At 45.5% G+C, this 21118-nt stretch overlaps 1 protein-coding gene across 4 annotated transcripts in view; it reads right to left on the bottom strand.

Annotated features, from left to right (window-relative positions):
- The window catches only part of C12H17orf67 (chromosome 12 C17orf67 homolog), a 91306-nt gene that overhangs the window by 66812 nt on the left and 3376 nt on the right, over window positions 1-21118 (bottom strand). For 2 of the 4 annotated variants that reach the window (XM_068263423.1, XM_068263420.1), the window contains exons 2-3: window positions 3722-3862; window positions 3527-3619 (exon numbers count right to left, since the gene is read on the bottom strand). In XM_068263423.1, coding sequence (XP_068119524.1) covers window positions 3527-3581 — 55 coding nt within the window. In that variant the 5' untranslated portion in view covers window positions 3582-3619; window positions 3722-3862. Of the gene's footprint in view, window positions 1-3526; window positions 3642-3721; window positions 3863-21118 lie in introns of all 4 variants that reach the window. The other 2 variants (XM_068263422.1, XM_068263421.1) reach the window with 2 other exon arrangements.

Raw genomic sequence — 21118 nt, forward strand, 5'->3', positions numbered from 1 at the left:
AGTGGCTGAATTACACTATAAACAAGCATGCAGCTAATCTTGTCAGTATGGGCTGGATTTGGACATGTTACCGCCCAAGGCCCACTGTCACACAACAGATGTATTGCACTGTTAACATTTTGATTCAAGCAAATTTTATATAGTAAATAAAAAGAAAAATGTTTCAGGCATTTTCCATCTTTGCTGCCTTCGACTGAAGCCAATCCTGATGTCATTTCCTCCATGAGAACCCTTTTCCACTGACAGCAATTTGCTTCAAATCTCTAAACTCTAGAGGCTGTTAAATCGCTAGGGTTGCTATTTTAACATAGGAATCGTGAAAAGTATTTTCCACTATCGCGATTCGATTTTCGGTAAATCGCAATCACTTTTTGAAGCGATTTTACCGGAGATTGTGCTTAATGCTAAAAGATAAATGCAAAACTGCAATTGTAGAACAAAATTAATGTGCAATCATTTGCGTTTGTGATTTTCTTTTGCAATTGCTAGTGGAAAAGGTCCCTTCCCCTTTTTTTCTCCTAGAAACTGTGCTGTCATATCTAGCTTGCTTTGTAAACACATGTGAGCACAGCATAGATCGTATGTCAGCAGCTTCTCCCTTCTCAGCCTTGTGTCACACTGACCGGCCCTCAGCCAATCAGTGAGGAGCAGGAATGTGGGAGGGGAGATGGCAACCTTCCATCTTATCGTTATCGGCAATGTACTGAATAGAGCTAGGCTGACTTCTGAAATAAGATTTCATACAGCAGAAACATTTATGATTATACTGAAATGCTTGCAATGCTGAGCCATACATAATAAACACAGAGCAATGGGTAAACGGATTTTAATTTTATGGCTGACAAACCTGCTTTAAAATATTATTCCTACTGGCTGTTAAATCCAATGATATTTCATCGAGTTTTAATTTAACCTCTTGTCTCCCTGCACACTCACCTAGCTCTTAAAGAGACTGTAACAAAATGTTCAGCCTTATTTCTTCTATGCTATAAGTTCCTATACCTGTTCTAATGTGGTCTGGATTATAGCAGCCTTTTCTAGTTGCACTGTCTCTGTAATATATCTAAACTTATTTTCTTTGTCAAGCTTTGTCGACCCAGGGAGGAATGGGCTGCCTCTGTTGTAATGAATACAAGTTATGCACGCCCCCTACATGCGCCCTCTAGGCTCACACCTGTGTGCTTTGTTTATACAGACAGCATCTCTGCTCTCAGGGGGGAGGGAGCTGCCTGTCATATGCTGAGAAACGGTGAGAATCCCAGACTGGCGTGCAGATAATTCACTATGTAATAAAAACGTGTAACATGATATACATGATATATATATATATATATATACACACATACATATACACACATACACTGATATGTGTGAATGTATATCTATATACTTACACAAACACCACTTCCTGGTTAGTGGCCATGTTTTTTGTTTGTAAACACTGCCTAAAACTGGCGAATAACAGCCAGGATCGGGGCGGGGAGCGGCAGAAAAGGCAGCAATGGCAAAGAGGGATCCAGGAGATCACAGTGACTCGATTGGTATGTTTTTTACTGTACAAATCGGACAGTACAGATTCTCTTTAACCTCTTCCCTGCCTACACACCCATACTGATATGTCTGTGTGGGCACCATGGACACCAATCCCAGAGTAAGTTGCAGAAGCTAAGAATTAAACCTGATACACATCTTCAATTTTGATTGGCCAATTTTGCCACCTCCAGATAGTAGGAAGGCCAACAGATTTTGAATACTATGAACAGAGTAGCTATCATAAAATGTTGTGCAGTAAAAAAAAATCTGGTAGGGAAAATATCGCATTTGTTATTTTAGACTTTTGTGTGCCAATTCATAAAAATCTTTACAGCTGTGATAGCAGTGCGGAGATTTACCAAACTAAACTGGCGGTAACATGAGAAGAGTAGCTGGCTGAGTTGTTACATTTCTCCATGCAGAGACAGCATTACAATAGAAGAGGCATCCCAACTTCCCTTTAGATGTACATGTTTTGTTGTACTGCTTCTGCTTGCCCTGAATCTGCCTATTAGTATTTAACAAACTATTTAATTGACACAGCTTAGAAGAACTTCAAGAAACTTTACATATGACACACTTTGTGATTTTCACATCCAGCGCATATACATCTCAAAAACAGGATCCCAAGAGGTTAAACACTGCCTAGGGTATTCAGGGGAAGCCTTGTTTGTTCTGATCGCTCTGCTGCTGCTACCTGGGGGGAGAGCTCACTGCTTCTGCTTGTGAGTCTCCATTAGCATCACACAGTCCTGCGCTCTAATTGCTCTCTTATCACCACTTCAAAGCAGGCGGTATGTTCCGTGACATTACCGCCTGCTCTAATCTTTATGAATTGACATTTACTGACGTGTGTTGAGATAATCAACACACAAGTTGGTAATTTACCTCACTGCTCAGTGATTTCAGCTTTTCATGCGGTAACAGCTTTTATGAATGGACATTTTGCTAACTGCTCAGTAAAGTCAGCTTTTTTCTGCATTATGCTTTATGAATGATAGCCATTGTGTAGGTAAGTCCTTGTACTACATGGATGTGGATTAGTGATTGGCCAATCAAAATTGAATGTTTGTACCAGGCTTTAAAGCTAGTGTTCTCGACTGAGTCAGCTGAGCAGAACCATCTCTGCTTAGAATCTAGCATGCGTATAGCCACCAGTGCATTGTTGACAGATGCGGTGATCGTCTCATCTGAGTGCATTGTTTCCCTTGTGTGTTTAGCGAGGTGTAGCAACCTATAGTGGCAGACTTACAACAACAAACAAACAACATTTGTAAAGCGCTTTTCTCCCATAGGACTCAAAGTGCATAAGCAAGGCTCACACCAGTACTTTACACTCATGTCACTGACTGTCCTCAGAGGAGCTCACACTCTAATCCCTACTGTAGTCATAGTTGAATATCCTACCATATTATTATTATTATGTATTGATATAGCACTGACATCATCTGCAGCACTTTACAGAGTACATAGTCATGTCACTGACTGTCCTCAGAGGAGGCCACAATGTAATCCCTACCAAAGTCATAGGCTAATGTCCTACCATATTATTATTATGTATTTATGAAATACTGGAATCTTCTGCAGCACTTTACAGAGTACATAGTCATGTCACTGACTGTCCCCAGAAGAGCTCATAATCTAATCTTTCCATAGTCATAGTCTAATGTCCTACCTACCATATTATTATTATGTATTTATGAAATACTGGCATCTTTTGCAGTACATTACAGAGTACCTAGTTATAGCACTGACTGTCCTCAGAGGAGCTCACAATCTAATTCTATCATAGTCATAGTCTTATGTCCTACAATGTTATTATTTTTGCTTAGGAAAATATAAAATCTGATTGGTTGTTAGAGATCATGGATCATATTCTTTTACAGTCACCAAGAACCACCCCAATATACCGTAGTTAGTCACAGAAAAGAAATTGCTTTGCTAAGGATGAATAACATTGGGCAAAAATGAATAGATTGCATTTAATGCTTACCAGTGAAAATGCCCAGAAGCACCACCAGAAGAATCAGAGCCAGAGAAACCTTCATTCTTCACTCTCCTGTCTGCCTGTTGCTTGAGAAATGAACTCCAGATAGAGAAATAGACCTCTTAAGTAATGTCAGCAAGGGTTTTTTTTGTGTGTTTTTTTTACCTCTACTGAGTTTTCCGAAGAGGCTGAGATACTTACAGAGATGTGATCTGTCCTCCTCCCCCCATTCTAGAGGTAGAGACCAGCTGCAGGGAGCAGTAAAGAAAATATGCACCAAGTTCCTCAGAGACCGGAGAGCAAATAATGGCACAGCGGTCATTTCACACCCAATGTCCAGTTCTAGAAAAGCAAACAAGACCATGGCAAGAGGGGATCTATGAAAGAACACTCTGAATAAAACATTTTGCATTTAAAGCACACTTGAAGTGGAAGGGATATGGAGGCTACCATATTTATTTCATTTTAGCTAGTTCACCCGCAAAGGGTTTTTACCCTAACCGACCAAAGCAATTTTCCCCTGTAGAGCTCCTCCCTTTCATTTGCCTATAACTGTATTACTGTTTATCACAACAAAATGATCTATAACTTGTTTTTTTTTTCCACCACAAATTAGGTTTTTTGTGGCGATACTTGTTTTCAGTAATTGCTTTATTTTCTATGATACACAATTCCTCCAATTCCATCCCCTATAGTTTTAAAATAAGCAATGCTACTATAAATAAAACCCACCCATTTTATTTGCCCGTTAGTCCCTGCTATAACAACATTTAAATTATGTTCCTAGTACAATGTATGGCGACAATATATGATTTGGAAATTAATGTGTATTTTTTTTTTTTTTTGTGTGTGTCTGGTCAATAATTACAAGCCCTTATTTATTAAAATAACAGTAATATACCCTCATGACATACATATTAAAAAGTCTGAGTCCCTAACATATCTATTTATGATTTTTAAAATGCTATCACTTTTTTTAAAAAACAAATGTTTTATTTTGGTAACGATAACGGGGGGGGGAGGGGGGGTTAGTAAGGGGTTAAAATTAATGGGAGAATTTTTTTTTTTCATTTAACATTTGCATGTGTAATTTTATTTTTTTGGCCACTAGATGTCCCCACACTGTCTTCTGTACTGAACAGGACACAGGAAGTAGTGTAAACCTGTGTTCACTTTCGCTTTGTGAATCACCAGCGGCATCTCATTTATGCCGGATGATCATTCACTACCGGGACTCTGATTTGTGAATGGTACCACGTTACCATTCACCAGTCACTACTGTGCCGTGGGGGGGGGGGGGGGGGGGGGGGCGGTCGCGGGCGTGCGTTTCTGCACGCACCACACATTAGTAGCCACAGGTGAATATCTACGCCTCTGGGACAGTAAGTGAAGTACTGCGAGGCGTAAATATACTGTCTGTTAAACGACAAGTAGTAAATTTGGCTGCATATACCTCTCACTTCAGTGGCCTAACCGCTTGAGGACCACAGGCTTACACCCCCCTAGTGACCAGGCCATTTTATACAATTCAGGCCACTGCAGCTTTAACAGCTTGCTGCAGGGCCATACAACTTAGCACACAAATGAATCTTGCCCCCTTTTCTTGCCTCTAACAGAGCTTTCTGTTGGTGGCATCTGTTTGCTGCTACAACATTTTTTTAATCACTTTGGCCTCAATTCACTAAGATCATGCTGGAGATAATAAGGCAAGAGAAAACTTACCTCCACACAGTGAGAGAGTTATCTTATCTCTTCATTCCTTAAGTTACCTCCTCTGTAGTTAATTTACCTCCTCTGTAGTTAATTTACCTCCTCTGTAGTTATTTTCACATGCAGTTAATTAACAGCCTGTCTTTAACTCTGGAGTTATTTTATGGATTGGAGAGTTAACTTAAAGACAAAAGAGTTAACTTTAGGTTTGCCTGAGGTAAAATGTTTCCTGAATACTACATGCCTTATTACCATGGTAACAACTCTAGAAGAGTTATTAAAGACAGGAGATAATCTTAGTGAACTGAGGCCTTTGTCTTTTTTTTTTTTTAAATAGAAATATCATTTTTCTTAATAATTCATCCTTTCCCCCTCCCTCCGACAGCCAATCCCCACGATCGCCTTTCATAGGCATAAGCCTATAATAGGGATCGCTTTGTGAGCCTTTTCTGGGGAAAGCTTGGTGACAGAGCTGTCCACCGTACAGCGCTGCACTAGATTGCAGTGCTGTACAACACATTCCTGTCGGTTTTGGGTTTTTTTTTTCAGCCTGGAAGGCGCGATCGCGGCTGGCAGGTTGTTTATGGAGCTCCAACCACAACTCAGCGGGAATGCAACTCCCTGCTAATCTCCGCCCCCAGGACTTGATGCCGATCAGCATTAGGCGGTGCTGGGGGAGCCACCTTCCTGACGCCTATCAGCGTTAGGCAGTCGGGAAGGGGCTAAAAGTGATTTATTTGACATGAGCTGATCTGGAATCTTCTACAGAAACACAGATAAGCTCAGCACAGATCTTGGAAAACATTGGTGCCTGGTGTGGGGCTTTAAACAACAAGTTGAGTAACCTCAGTACCGGTTTATCAGTATTAACAAAACTGATATAGATTTAGCTGAACAAGAATTTAACTTTGTTTATCAGATTGCAGGAAACCGTATTAAAGCATTAAATGTCCAAACAAAACAAGGCTGTTATCTCACTTAGGATCACTGGCGTAACAATAGGGGAAGCAGCCCCTACCCCCGTGGGGGGGCCACCCTGGAGCCCGCTCATGGCTGTTTTGGGAGGCAGGAGGGGTTGCAGCATGAGGGGAGAGCTTTCCACATCAGCGGGGAGGGGGGACAGGCCCCCCCTCCCTCACCTTGGGCTCTCCCCTCCTGCATATATGCAAGTGGGAGCAGCGGCGACGGCAGCAGCTATAATTACCTCCATTCACTACGGAGGTTAAAACAGGAAGTAATGTGTAGCCCTTGCAGATCGGAGACCTCCGTGGTAATTGGAGGTAATTATAGCTGCTACCGCTGCCGCCACCGCTGCTGACACTTAGATATATGCAGGAGGGGAGCGCAGAGTAGAGAGCCCGAGGTGAGGGAGGGGGGGACTGTCCCCCCTCCCCGCTGATGTGCAAAGCTCTCCCCTCATGCTGCGACCACTCCTGCCCTCCAAAACAGCCATGAGTGGGCTCCAGGGTGGGGGAGCCCGCTCAAATTCTTGCAGGGGGGCCCGGGGACTTCTGGTTCCACCCCTGCTTAGGATGGTTTACGCCAAGAGCGATTTTGAGAACGTTTCAAAGCGTTTTCGATAAGCACTTGGCAGGCCCTGGTTTATATCACAAGAGCCCATAGGTACAGATGTCCTGGCACCCTAGACTTCACCCTCGATGAACTTACAAACACCCGCCAAACTGCAGTATAAGTGTGCTGGCTGGCCCAGCTGTCACTTCTCCCTTACTTCCCTTGCCCGTCATAGGTAGCTACAGGTGACCTAATTAGGTAGCCAGAGCTATCTATCCTCAGTATTAAAGGGGCACTATGGCGAAAAATTTTAAAATATTTGCAAAGTAGGTAGTAGAAATCTGACAGTAGTGACAGGTTTTGGACTAGTCCATCTCTTCATAGGGCATTCTCAGCAAGGTGTTTATTCTTGTAACGGTCTGCTCAGCTGTCTGCACGGGAAGACGGCTGTTTGTCCATTCCTTAAGTCCGAGGGCTGCAGGTCTCTGTAAAAAAGACCTGCCTGTGCTTTGCAAGTTTCAGACCTGCTCTGCTGCTGGGCAATTTGCATACACTTGTCATGCAAATGTCCTAGCTGCCTCCTTTGAAGGCTTGCAGTATAAATGCCATGTGATCCCAGAGTCCTTTGCTGCTCATAGAGGTTTGTTCCTGCTGGACTCACCTGGAGTGTCAGCCACTGCTATCTTAGTATAGTTAATTCTTGGGGAGTGCTCCTTGCATTCCTAGTTAGTGCAGTCAGTTTGTGTATAATTTGTACTGCCTATTCTGTCCTGTCTTGTCTGTGGCGATTGCGCTGTCGCCAGCGGCGGTTGATAGCGAATCGCTCTGTCTTGTTTGGATCGCACTAGCCTCTAGCAGTAGCGGCTGTGGATCCTTCTGATCTGAGTTCCTGGAGTGTAAGCTGGAGCAGCAGTTGCTACTGGCTACCTCATCTGTCTGTCTTGTCTGTTTGTGCTCCTTGGTGTTCCTTGTGGCTAGTTAGGGTGGCGTGCTTGTCTCTGTTGCGCTTTTCGTGCGGAGACCGCGCTGTAAATGCGTTCGCTGTTGCGAATGAGTGCGGTGTTCGCGTTTAGCTAGCGTTTATTATTTTCCTTATCTTTTATTGTTGTTTGCTGTGCCTTTGCTACTCTCGTGCTCTGTCCTGCTTAGTCTGGTGTCACTATTTGGCAATCGCCATTCTTGCGATTGCGTTCCCACTTTGTTTCCGCAGTTGTGTGTTCACTGTCGCTGGGTGGCGACTAGTTTGGTGGACACACATTGATTCTGTCTCTATGCTCTCTCTCTTTGGGGGCTATCTTGCCTTGTGTTGCTTCTCTTCGTACAATTTCCATCTGGCATTTGTGGCAGTGCAGAGGGTTTATTCCTCTGCACTCCACAACTCCATCTGCCGGTGGGAATTCCCCTCTACTGGTGCTTGCATCAAAAGCTGGGTTCATTATTTTGACACGCTTGTGGAGGACTTCCGCAGTGTCAGCGCACATCTTGTGCGCTGACCACGGAGATATCCCACAATCGTTACATTATGAACAGCCCAACCGAAATTCCCAGTTTAGAGGGAATTTCCGATTTGTACGAATTTGCTGAGTATGGTTCCTATGTCTTTAAGAGTTTCAAAAGATTAAATTCAGAGACGAAAGAGGATTTTCTTTCTAAATGTGTAAAATTTTGTCTGAATCCTACCTTTCAAACTACTGATCCGTCCACGTCTGCTCTCCAATTAGCTTATGTGCTGTTGCAAGGAGATCTGTTTGTGTGGGCTCATGAGATTTTGCAAGACCATTCTTGAGGTGCGTACACACATGCGACTATAGTCGTTTGTAACGATCGTTCCCCGATCTTTACCAACGACGATCGTTACAAAAAACGAACCACCGACTATTAAGTCTAACGACGAACGAGCCAAATCGCTACAAAAGAAAGTTCTGTCTCGGCGGATTTTAACCAACGACGATCGTTTGCAAAAGTAGTACATCGTTGGAAACGATCGTTTGTACCAGGCTGGACATGCGCATTTCACTTTTTCTCCAGGGAACTTTACAATTTTATGCGCAGGCGCATTAAGTGCTTTTACGTGGTGTAACGTTCGTTCTAACGATGTGATCGTTACACACTTTTTAGAACTAACTTTACTCCGGTCGTTCTTTCGTCAATTAAAAGATCGTTCGTCGTTAACAACGAACGATCGTTGTCGCATGTGTGTACGTAGCATAAGAAAGATAATCTATATCAGTTTCTTACATTTATTTTCTCCTACTGGTTTGAGCTGCCTTGCTTGCCACCTGCCCTGTATGAATGTGTAGTTGCTAATGAGTCAGCTGTTTTGTCCCTTCCATGCAAAACCATTCTGTGTGATAATCAGTTAAATGTTTCTGTTGCAACTTCAGGTTCTAAGCAGGTGCAAGAGGAATGCTTTGATATCTCTCTTGCAGTTAAACAGCAGTCATTCAAGGTTGCTAAAAAGAAAACATCTAAAAATCGCAAGCATCTGAATAAAAAACTCCCTATGGATATTGACACTGTTGTTGTTCAGTCTGTGCCTAGAAAAGTTTCCCAGCTGGAAAATCCGTTGCCCATAGCAACTACAAATAAAGACATTATTTCCATAAAGTCTGAAATGTGGAACACACTTGAATGTGATGAACCCTTAGAGGCTTCTCAGTCTCAGGTTTTGTTGCCCCAAGCAAAAGCCTATGTGGAGCCTATGATAGGCAGAATTATTTGGTATATTAAAGGTGTAAGAAAATCTATACATATTCCTGATCCCGATCCATATGAATCCTACCTTGATACAGGCTTGTTTGAGCCTCCATTTGCCTCATGGGACATTGGGGCCTTGATGGAAGAATTTGAATTTGATTGGAAGACTTTTTGCGATTTTTACATCGCAAAAAGCGAAGAGATTCTTTCTGCTTGTCTTGATTCGGTGTACGCTTTGATTGACTCTGATGAGTGTGACGAATGTTTTGTGGATCCGGTGATTTGTGTGTGGCAGATGATTTTGGATGAATTGCACACATACCAATCAATTGACTTCAATAAAGAGACATCGTTATCGGATGATTGTTCCTGCCTTTCTGGGGTAAAGCATGTGAGTCTGGATATTGTGTGACCTGAAATGAATGGGTGTACCACTGTGCTTGATTCCTGTGCGAATCGTGAAAGATTCTCTCCTGATTGTGTGAAGTTTGAATCTATGCAATGTACAGCCTGTTTCTCGGATGTTCCTGCAGATGGTGATCAACATGAATGTGTCAGTTTTGTCAATGAGATGTGGGATCCCTTGTCATGTAAAAACAGATCTTCTTCTCCCATTACTACTTTAAGATCTTCCATCTATGATCTTGCTATGGGGAAAATTCCCAAACTATGCAGTTTCAAAAGTAAGGTTACTATGATGAATAAAGTTTCTCATGGTGTTGTCACAACTTCTTCTACAAATATTGTTCAATATGAATGTTCAGACCTAGTCAGGTGTGAATGGGAGCCCCCGTTCCAGAAAAAGCAGCTCGAAGCGCTGGTGTATGAATTGGAGAACGATTCAAAGTCGTTTTGTGAGTACTACATTGCCAGAAGTGAGTCTGTCGTGAGAGCATGCATAACTTCTGCTTCCGCCTTAATAAAAGAAAAGGTGTGTGAATATGACTTTGTGAGTCCGCTGATTTGTATGCAGTGATGGGCCGAACAGTTCGCCTGGCGAACCTCTCTGGGCCTCTTACTACTTCCGGGTCGCAATGACCCGGAGTAGTACGCCTGCGCTGCCCGGCGGAGCGCATCCTAGATCGCGCTCCTGTTGCCGGGCACTCTCTGCGCATGAGCGTGACGTCACTCATGACGTCATGACGTCACGCACATGCGCAGAGAGTGCCCGGCAACAGGAGCGCGATCTAGGACGCGCTCCGCCGGGCAGCGCAGGCGTACTACTCCGGGTCATTGCGACCCGGAAGTAGTAAGAGGCCCATGGATTTAGAGATGTTCGCCGGCGAACGGTTCGGGAACCATTTGCCACATCTCTATTTGTATGTGGAAAATCTGAATGAACAACGTGTACTTCACTCAGTTGATGTTTATAAAAGCACATTGTCAGCTGGCGTTTCTGAGATCCAGCAATCCAGCCTGGAGACCTCAGAATCCCTGTCTTCAAATTGTCCAGTTTCGCAATCGATTGCGATCTTGGATTCGCAAATTGCGCGTTCTGACTCCTCGGATTCGACATCGTTAGCCGAGTCTAAGAGTGAGACAGCGCTTTGGTTTTGCGAATCTGATACTGAAGCATCTTTGTTGTGTCCAGAGAAGGTTTCTCTGAGCCTGCCCAGTACTATGAATAAAAACATGATGTCCACTCGCACTGACATTTGTGAGTCCCTTTCTTGCTCTGAAGAAAGTACTGACTCTCCACCCTGTACTCTGGATGAGTCAATATTGCCTTGCTTAAAATCTTCTGCAGTGACCCTAGAGGCTCGTCTAGGTATTGCTACTATCCTCACCTGTTTCTCTGCTATTTTAGAATTGCAGTCTGGTTTGACTGCTATGGAGGATTCTGCCTGTAGTGAAACGAAACTCAGAAAATCAGAGCTAGTTTCACTAGATATTCCTGTGTATCCTTGTCTTGATGATGAAATTCAGTCTCAGCATATGGTAGAACCATATCTGGGACATCTGCCCTGTCCGCAGAAGGTATCTAATGTTCGGCCCTGTAACATGGATAGTTCAGAATCCTTGTCAGAAAACTTGGAAAATGATATTTCTAAGGGGTCTTGTTTGATGTTTTGGAGGTACCCAAGTTCCTTGCAAAGGGTGCAGAACTTTTAGGAGGTGCCTCCTGCCCCGCAGGGCCGTCTGAGGTATTGCCCACTTCAGTAGGCATCGCTGCTATACTGACCACTTTTGCAGCTCTTGTGGAGCTTCAGTCATGCGTGGTCAATGATGAGTTTTGGTTAGATACAATTATAGTCACGAACGCTTCTGAGTCTGAGTCCGAGTCTTCTTCTGGAAGACCAGTACCTGTGTTGTTATCGAGGGCCAGGGCTCAACAGCAAAGCAGCTCCAGTCTCAACCAACACCGCTAAGGATAGGGAGCTCAGACCTGAACAACTCAGACTGTGTGTGCAGCCTGGGAGTACTGATAGATGGGAAATTAAGCTTTAGGAATCAAATCTCAGCTGTTGTGAAACATTCCTTCTTTCACCTAAGGAATATTGCAAGGATTAAACACCTAATTCCTTCAGAGGATCTTCCAACCCTAGTTCATGCCTTCGTCACATCAAGGTTAGACTACTGCAACGTCCTCTACACAGGCCTGCATAAGAAAGACTTACGCCGCCTGCAATTAGTACAGAATGCCGTCGCAAGGCTGTTAACGAGCCAACCCCGCCATTGCCACATAACACCAACCCTGAGCTCACTCCACTGGCTACCGATAAAATGGAGAATTCTGTTTAAGATTGGCTTACTGACATTCAAATCCTTGCACAATCTGGGCCCTGGATACCTGAAGGACTTGTTGCAACTACATCACCCCCCCCCCCTCCCCCCCCACAATCTTAGATCAAAAGGACGTAACACCTTGGTCACCCCCACAGTCCACCTCAAAACCTTTGGAGACAGAGCCTTTTGTCATGCTGCCCCTACACTTTGGAACTCCCTGCCACACCCAATCAGGACAGCCCCATCCCTGGAAACATTTAAGTCTAAACTGAAAACCTACCTTTTCAGTCTGGCATTCATGAACATCTGACTATCTCCTCTGTAACACAACCCAGCCTGAAACCCTGTATTAATCTGAGACACAGCTATGCGCTTTAAGTCCTATGGGAGAAAAGCGCTTTACAAATGTTATTGTATTGTATTGTATTATTGTATTGACCACTACTCGTGATGATTTTCTGCCCGGTCCTGGTTTTGTCGTATCAGACTCTGAGGTTGGCAGTTCCCCGGCATGTCCTGAGGTTTCTCCTGTGCTAGTGTACCCCGATGTGCTCTGTGACCCAGAAAGCCCAAGTGTGCCTCGGTTACCTGCATGCTCAGATGCTTCCCCGGTGGAGACATGTTCTGATGTTGCCTGCCTGCCTGCATGCCCAGAAGTGGTCCCTGACAGCCCTGATCTTGATGGTTGTCCTGGTAATCCGGAATAATCATAGGTTCCATAGGGGTTCTTGGTAGTTCTCCATGTGAGCCTGGTGAGCGTTCTGGTCTCTTGGAATCTCTGCGGAGCTTCAAAGTGTTCTGGGAGATTCTGGGAGAAAAAATTTTTGGTGACCTGGATGGGATCAACAGTGGCTTCTCTGTTGAAAGGGACACTTCGAATAGGTATTGTGGCAGGTTTGGTATTTTTGGACGCTCCCTGGAAGGTGGTGGGTATTGCCTGGAGGGTGTTGATGGCTTGTTCTCTGGCATTCACAGTTCTGATGGGTGTTACGCTGAGACTTGTAGTACTGATGGGCATGTACCGGTGGTTTCTGTTTCCGAAGAGGTCGGTTTTCGGGAGGATTGACTCTGGAATTGGGCTTTGTCGGGCTGACCTGACCTTCATGAGTCTTCAGTTGGATTTTTTTGGTAGCGTCAGTTTTGAGAGACGTCTGATACTGTAACGGTCTGCTCAGCTGTCTGCACGGCAGACGGCTGTTTGTCCATTCCTTAAAGAGACTCTGTAACAAATTGTTTATCTTTATTTCTTCTATGCTATAAGTTCCTATGCCTTTTCTAATGTGGTCTGGCTTACTGCAGCTTTTCCTAATTGCACAGTAGCTGTGTTATCTCTGTTATATGATCTAATCTTCTCTCTATAGTCGGCACAGTCAGGCTGAGGCAGTCAGACTGGAATGTGCAGGGCTGCTTGTGATTAGCTAGAAGCTGTACACACCCCCTGCAGGCTCTGTGTGACTAACACACTCTGCTTAGCTGAGCCTATTAGAAGCTGGTTAGTTTGTTTGTAAACACTGCCTAAAACTGGCAATTACAAGCCAGGTTTGCAGCAGAGAATGGCAGAAACAGCACAGAGGGGACCAGGAGCACATAATGAATAGAATGGTATGCTTTTTATTGTAAGAATTTCAGAGTACAGATTCTCTTTAAGTCCGAGGGCTGCAGGTCTCTGGAAAAAAGACCTGCCTGTGCTTTGCAAGTTTCAGACCTGCTCTGCTGCTGGGCAATTTGCATACACTAGTCATGCAAACGGCCTAGCTGCCTCCTTTGAAGGCTTGCAGTATAAATGCCATGTGATCCCAGAGTCCTTTGCTGCTCATAGAGGTTTGTTCCTGCTAGACTCACCTGGAGTGTCAGCCACTGCTATCTTAGTACAGTTAATTCTTGGGGAGTGCTCCTTGCATTCCTAGTTAGTGCAGTCAGTTTGTGTATAATTTGTACTGCCTATTCTGTCCTGTCTTGTCTGTGGCGATTGCGCTGTCGCCAGCGGCGGTTGATAGCGAATCGCTCTGTCTTGTTTGGATCGCACTAGCCTCTAGCAGTAGCGGCTGTGGATCCTTCTGATCTGAGTTCCTGGAGTGTAAGCTGGAGCAGCGGTTGCTACTGGCTACATCATCTGTCTGTCTTGTTTGGATCGCACTAGCCTCTAGCGGTAGCGGCTGTGGATCCTTCTGATCTGAGTTCCTGGAGTGTAAGCTGGAGCAGCGGTTGCTACTGGCTACCTCATCTGTCTGTCTTGTCTGTTTGTGCTCCTTGGTGTTACTTGTAGCTAGTTAGGGTGGCGTGCATGTCTATGTTGCGCTTTTCGTGCGGAGACCGCGCTGTAAACGCGTTCGCTGTTGCGAATGAGTGCGGTGTTCGCGTTTAGCTAGCGTTTATTATTTTCCTTATCTTTTATTGTTGTTTGCTGTGCCTTTGCTACTCTCGTGCTCTGTCCTGCTCAGTCTGGTGTCACTATTTGGCAATCGCCATTCTTGCGATTGCGTTCCCACTTCGTTTCCGCTGTTGTGTGTTCCCCGTCGCTGGGTGGCGACTAGTTTGGTGGACACACACTGATTCTGTCTCTGTGCTCTCTCTCTTTGGGGGCTATCTTGCCTTGTGTTGCTTCTCTTCGTACAATTTCCATCTAGCATTTGTGGCAGCGCAGAGGGTTTATTCCTCTGCACTCCACAACTCCATCTGCCGGTGGGAATTCCCCTCTACTGGTGCTTGCACCAAAAGCTGGGTTCATTATTTTGACACGCATGTGGAGGACTTCCGCAGTGTCAGCGCACATCTTGTGCGCTGACCACAGAGATATCCCACAATCGTTACAATTCTTTATAAAGATATTCCCTAAAAAGGATTTAAACAATGATGTTGGCCAGCTTCCCTGCTCGCTACACAGCTTTTTGGCAGTTGGACAGAGCAACTGCCATTCACTAAGTGCTTTTGAAAATAAATAAATCCCTGAGAATTCCCCATGAAAAGATGGACTAGTCCAAAACCTGTCGGTAATATCAGATTCCTACTACTTACTGTAAGTGAAAGCAACGTAGGAGAAAAGTAATTTATGGCTCATTTTACTCTGGGAGAAACGTACTTCTTATTTGTTTATGTATACACATATTTTAAAATGTACTATTTTTCGCCATAGTGCCCCTTTAAGTAGCTAGAGGTGCCCTGGAATAAAGGGAGGTCTGATCAGTGGAACGCAGAGAGCTGGGAGAGTAACCTCTCATTTACACTCTGCTCAGGACTCTGCATAAGTAAGATAGGCAGGAAACATTTGGAGAGGGACGTGCCTTATGGTAAATAAGGCCCTGGTTTTCAATAAGTGCTTGGCTAATGTTACCCTAAGAGGGTGTTCCCACAGCAGCGTTGCAACTTTGTTAAAATCACAAATGCACTGCATGTAGCATTTTTTGGACCGATTCAGCTCAAGTAAATGTGCACAAATGCACATTCATTCAAAAATAATTTTAAAAGTCGCGAATTGCTACAGATTTTTATTACGAACTAAGCCTTAGGGCCTGTCGCATAAGCCACGGTACATTTTCCATGTGCAATGCCATTTTACCAATACTAATGGCAGGGGAGTAGTGCACATTACACAATTAGTGCAACGTGCGTTACTGTGGTGGCATATGTGTCGCTATGGTGATGTGTGGATGCTTATAGCGTATTACGCATAACCACATAGCTCCCAACTGTCCCTCTTTTGGAGGGACAGTCCCTCTTTGGGAGCTGTGTCCCTCTTTCAGGACTTTGTCCCTCTTTCTATGTAAATATATATATTACTCTACTAAAAAATGTGTTGGACGCTAAACTTTATTCCCATCCTTTAAATCAGGGGTCTCAAACTCAATTTACCTGGGGGCCGCAGGAGGCAAAGTCAGGATGAGGCTGGGCCGCATAAGGAATTTCACAATCGCGGCGCATCGCCGCCTCTGCCCGCCCCTCTCACTCTTTCTTCACAGAGAGGGGCGGGGAGAGGCGGCAATCCGTGCGGCGATTGACATCAGGAGGGGCAGAGCTGAAGCTGAAAGCTCTGCCCCTTCCAGGAAATGCTGGCGGATTGCCCCCCGGGCGATTTGGGGGCTCTGCAGCCCTTGTTTAGCGGCGGGGATGCAGCGGATTACTTGGGAGCACTGAAGCGAACTATAAGGAAGCTTTTGCCAGCGAGGGCCACAAAATATTGTATCGAGGGCCGCAAATGGCCCGCGGGCCGCGAGTTTGAGACCCCTGCTTTAAATTGATATATTACTAATTTTAACGTTACTATAAAGGAAAATGAACCAGGATAGAAAGGACCAGTGTGGTTTGAATTATAAAACAACATATTTTTCTCATGAAATCTTTGGTATGCGTGACTAGGGTTGTGACGGGGTTGCGACCATGGGTGTGACAGGGACGTGGCTTAAGTGTCCCTCTTTCTCATCTCAAAAAGTTAGGAGGTATGTTACCATAGAAAATGTAATCACAGGGTCAGGAGCCAATGAAATTGTCTCCTGACCGACTCACTGAGCTCTGCTGTCATAGTAACGGCACAGCAAGTGGGCTTCAGTGACGGGAGAGCCCATACGACATGACGTTGGTGAGCCCCGTTTTTGTACCATAAAGTTTCCCGCCTGGGCCGGAGACTTCTGGTACGTAAGTGGCTACATTTATTAGGAGTCGGTGCATTATTTCCTAACTCCAGGTACCAAATAATTGCTCCGACGCCACATACAACATAAACCAGTCAAGAATAGGATTTGTCTTCTTTTTTTATGCTTATCAGCAGGGGTGTAGCAATAGCCATAGCAGCTGCTTTAGGGGCCCAGGAGCACAAGGGGCTCAAGTCAGGGGTCTAGTCCTGGAAAAAGAGATGAGTGGACTCACCCTAAAAACCTGTGCCCAAAAATGGGCGTGGTTAAGCATAGCGTGGGCGTGGTCATGGGTGGGGCCAAATATACATGGCCTTAGCAGTGGTATAAAAGGTCTGCCAGGGGAAGTTTGAACTCTGTCGTAGAGTATCCCCAAAAAGTAGATGTAATCTGACAGCATTTCACCAAAAATACACAATCTGGCAGAGGTTCCTCCAAAATACAGATAATATGGCAGTGGTTCCCCCAAAATAGACAATCTGGCAGCAGCAGTTCCCCCTACATACACATAATCTGGAAGCAGTTCCCCCAAATACGTGTAACCTGGTAGTGGATCACCCAAAATACATGTAACACCCAAAATACATGTAATCTGGCAGTAGTGGTCCCCAACATACACAATCTGGCAGCGGTTCCCCAAAATACACGTAATCTGGCATCAGCGGTTCCCCAAAAATATAGATCTGACAGCAGTTCTCCCAAAATAGGTACCCCCAGTATAGCTAGCCAGGTCTATATGTGTATTCCTTTTGCGATGCTGCGCTCACATGTAATTGAATCTTCATACAGTTGTGTCACTCAAATGAAAAAGAAAAATAAAACCATAGCATAATACTGTATTGCAACAGTGCCACATCCCTCACACCCAGTGCCAGGAATTTGGTCGTGAGCTCTGCCCAATTATCCACCACAGGTCACACAGGTCCTCACCATGTAGTATGGCCGCCAACCACAGACAGCAACTTTAGCACCTTTACACTTTACAACCCGTGCAAGTTTCCTCAGGCTTAACACCACCACCAGCATGCGTGGCCTCTCACCTTCTGTTTTGCTGCCCAAATTATAAGACAGCAACTGCACTCAAACACCCAACGGATCTCTCACTGCCAGCCTCGAGTAGATGATTCCATAGGAACAGGAGTCTCACATCAGCCTAATAACTGAGAAGCTCCACATAGTGTAAAACCATTCGCTTTAATAAAATATTTAAAAGTAGTGCACTCACAAGTTTCCAGTAAAATCAAGCATTTCAGTACAATCCTCCACGCCAGCTCAGTCCGCCCGTAGCTCCGCCCTACGCGTTTCGTGCATGCGCACTCATCAGGGGCTTGAGGCGCATGACCAGCCAGCGTCTTAAAATACTCTTACTTCCCTCCCATCATCCAATAGCCAGTTTCCCTTTCTCAAGATGGCTGCCGGAATACTTCCGCCCTGCACCATCCCTCTCAACAGCCTATGAGAAATTGGCCAATCATAGCGCTGGATTATCGGCATGTTGAAAACACTAGCCATGAGATGATGTTTGGGGGCGGAACCCTGGGCGTGAATAGCCGTGGCTGGCCTCCCAATGGAAGTGCAGCGGGCGGACTGCAATGACGGGGCTGACCCTTGCTGACATGGCAATTTCTCATAGGCTGTTGAGAGGGATGGTGAAGGGCGGAAGTATTCCGGCGGCCATCTTGAGAAAGGGAAACTGGCTATTGGATGATGGGAGGGAAATAAGAGTATTTTAACCCTCTGGGGGATAATCCCGAGCTGAGCTCGGGGTAAGCCGCCACAAAGGATTTCTCAGGCCCTGGTGGGCCGATTTGCATAATTTTTTTTTTGTTGCACGCAGCTAGCACTTTGCTAGCTGCGTGTATATACCGATCGCCGCCGCTCCGCGCTGATTCGCCGCTATCCGCCATGCCGCGCCGCTCCCCCCCCCCAAGACCCCGTGCGCAGCCTTGCCAATCAGTGCCAGGCAGCGCTGAGGGGTGGATCGGGACTCCCTCTGACGTCACGACGTCGTTGACGTCGATGACGTCATCCCGATCGTCGCCATGGCGGCGGGGGAAGCCAAACAGGAAATCCCGTTCTGAACGGGATTTCCTGTTTGCTTTGATTGCCGGAGGCGATCGGAGGGGGTGGGGGGATGCCGCTGCACAGCGGCTATCATGTAGCGAGCCCTTGGCTCGCTACATGATTTAAAAAATAACAAAATTTAAAAAATAGTGCTGCGCCACCTCCTGGGCGATATAATTGTATCCCCCAGGAGGTTAAGACGCTGGCTGGTCATGCGCCTCAAGCCCCTGATGAGTGCGCATGCACGAAACGCGTAGGGCGGAGCTACGGGCGGACTGAGCTGGTGTGGAGGATTGTACTGAAATGCTTGATTTTACTGGAAACTTGTGAGTGCACTACTTTTAAATATTTTATTAAAGCAAATGGTTTTACACTATGTGGAGCTTCTCAGTTATTAGGCTGATGTGAGACTCCTGTTCCTATGGAATCATCTACTCGAGGCTGGCAGTGAGAGATCCGTTGGGTGTTTGAGTGCAGTTGCTGTCTTATAATTTGGGCAGCAAAACAGAAGGTGAGAGGCCACGCATGCTGGTGGTGGTGTTAAGCCTGAGGAAACTTGCACGGGTTGTAAAGTGTAAAGGTGCTAAAGTTGCTGTCTGTGGTTGGCGGCCATACTACATGGTGAGGACCTGTGTGACCTGGTGACCTGTGGTGGATAATTGGGCAGAGCTCACGACCAAATTCCTGGCACTGGGTGTGAGGGATGTGGCACTGTTGCAATACAGTATTATGCTATGTTTTTATTTTTATTTTTCATTTGAGTGACACAACTGTATGAAGATTCAATTACATGTGAGCGCAGCATCGCAAAAGGAATACTGTTACACACATCTGATGCTTGATGACTGGTGCAGCGATCCATGGACACGTAAAATAGTCTTTGGACTTTAAGAGGGACTCTTTTACTGTATGTTAGAAAGTAATTTTGTATGTACGCTAATTGTTATATTGTAAGGAGTGAGCGCACGAGACATAGATTAATTTATAGGTCTATATGTGTCCCCAGTATAAGTAGCCATGTGTATAGTTGTCCCCAGAATAGGTGGCCAGATGTAGAGATGTCACCAGAATAGGTAGCCAGGTGTATAGATGTCCTTAGAATAGGTGGTCAGGTGTAAAGATATTCCCAGAATAGGTGGCCAAGTGTATAGATGTCCCCAGAATAGGTAGCCAGGTCTATAGGTGTCCCCAGTATAGCCATGTGTCCCCAGTATATCTAACCAGGTGTTCAGGTGTCCCCAGTATAGCCAGGTGTATAGGTGCCCCCAGTATAGCCAGGTGTATAGGTGTCCCCAGTATAGCCAGGTGTGTAGGTGTTTGCAGTGTAAGTAGCCAGGTGTATAGGTGTCCCCAGTATATGTAGCCAGGTGTATATGTGCCCAGTATATGTAGCCAGGGGTATATGTGCCCACTATATGTAGCCAGGTGTATAGTGGCCCCCAGTATATGTAGCCAGGGGTATATGTGCCCACTATATGTAGCCAGGTGTTTAGTGGCCCCCAGTAAATGAAGCCAGGTGTTTAGTGGCCCCCAGTATATGTAGCCAGGTGTATAGTGGCCCCCAGTATATGTAGCCAGGTGTATAGTGGCCCCCAGTATATGTAGCCAGGTGTTTAGTGGCCACCAGTATATGTAGCCAGGCGTATAGTGGCCCCCAGTATATGTAGCCAGGTGTATAGTGGCCCCCAGTATATGTAGCCAGGTGTATAGTGGCCCCCAGTATATGTAGCCAGGTGTATAGTGGCCCCCAGTATATGTAGCCAGGTGTTTAGTGGCCCTTAGTATATGTAGCCAGGTGTATAGTGGCCCCCAGTATATGTAGCCAGGTGTATAGTGGCCCCCAGTATATGTAGCCAGGTGTTTAGTGGCCCCCAGTATATGTAGCCAGGTGTATAGTGGCCCCCAGTATATGTAGCCAGGTGTATAGTGGCCCCCAGTATATGTAGCCAGGTGTTTAGTGGCCCCCAGTATATGTAGCCAGGTGTATAGTGGCCCCCAGTATATGTAGCCAGGTATATAGTGGCCCACAGTATATGTAGCCAGGTGTATAATGGCCCCCAGTATATGTAGCCAGGTGTATAGTGGCCCCCAGTATATGTAGCCAGGTGTATAGTGGCCCCCAGTATATGTAGCCAGGTGTTTAGTGGCCCCCAGTATATGTAGCCAGGTATATAGTGGCCCCCAGTTTATGTAGCCAGGTGTATAGTGGCCCCCAGTATATGTAGCCAGGTGTATAGTGGCCCCCAGTATATGTAGCCAGGTG

This window comes from Hyperolius riggenbachi, chromosome 12 (assembly GCF_040937935.1).
Source record: "Hyperolius riggenbachi isolate aHypRig1 chromosome 12, aHypRig1.pri, whole genome shotgun sequence".
Classification (NCBI taxonomy): domain Eukaryota; kingdom Metazoa; phylum Chordata; class Amphibia; order Anura; family Hyperoliidae; genus Hyperolius; species Hyperolius riggenbachi.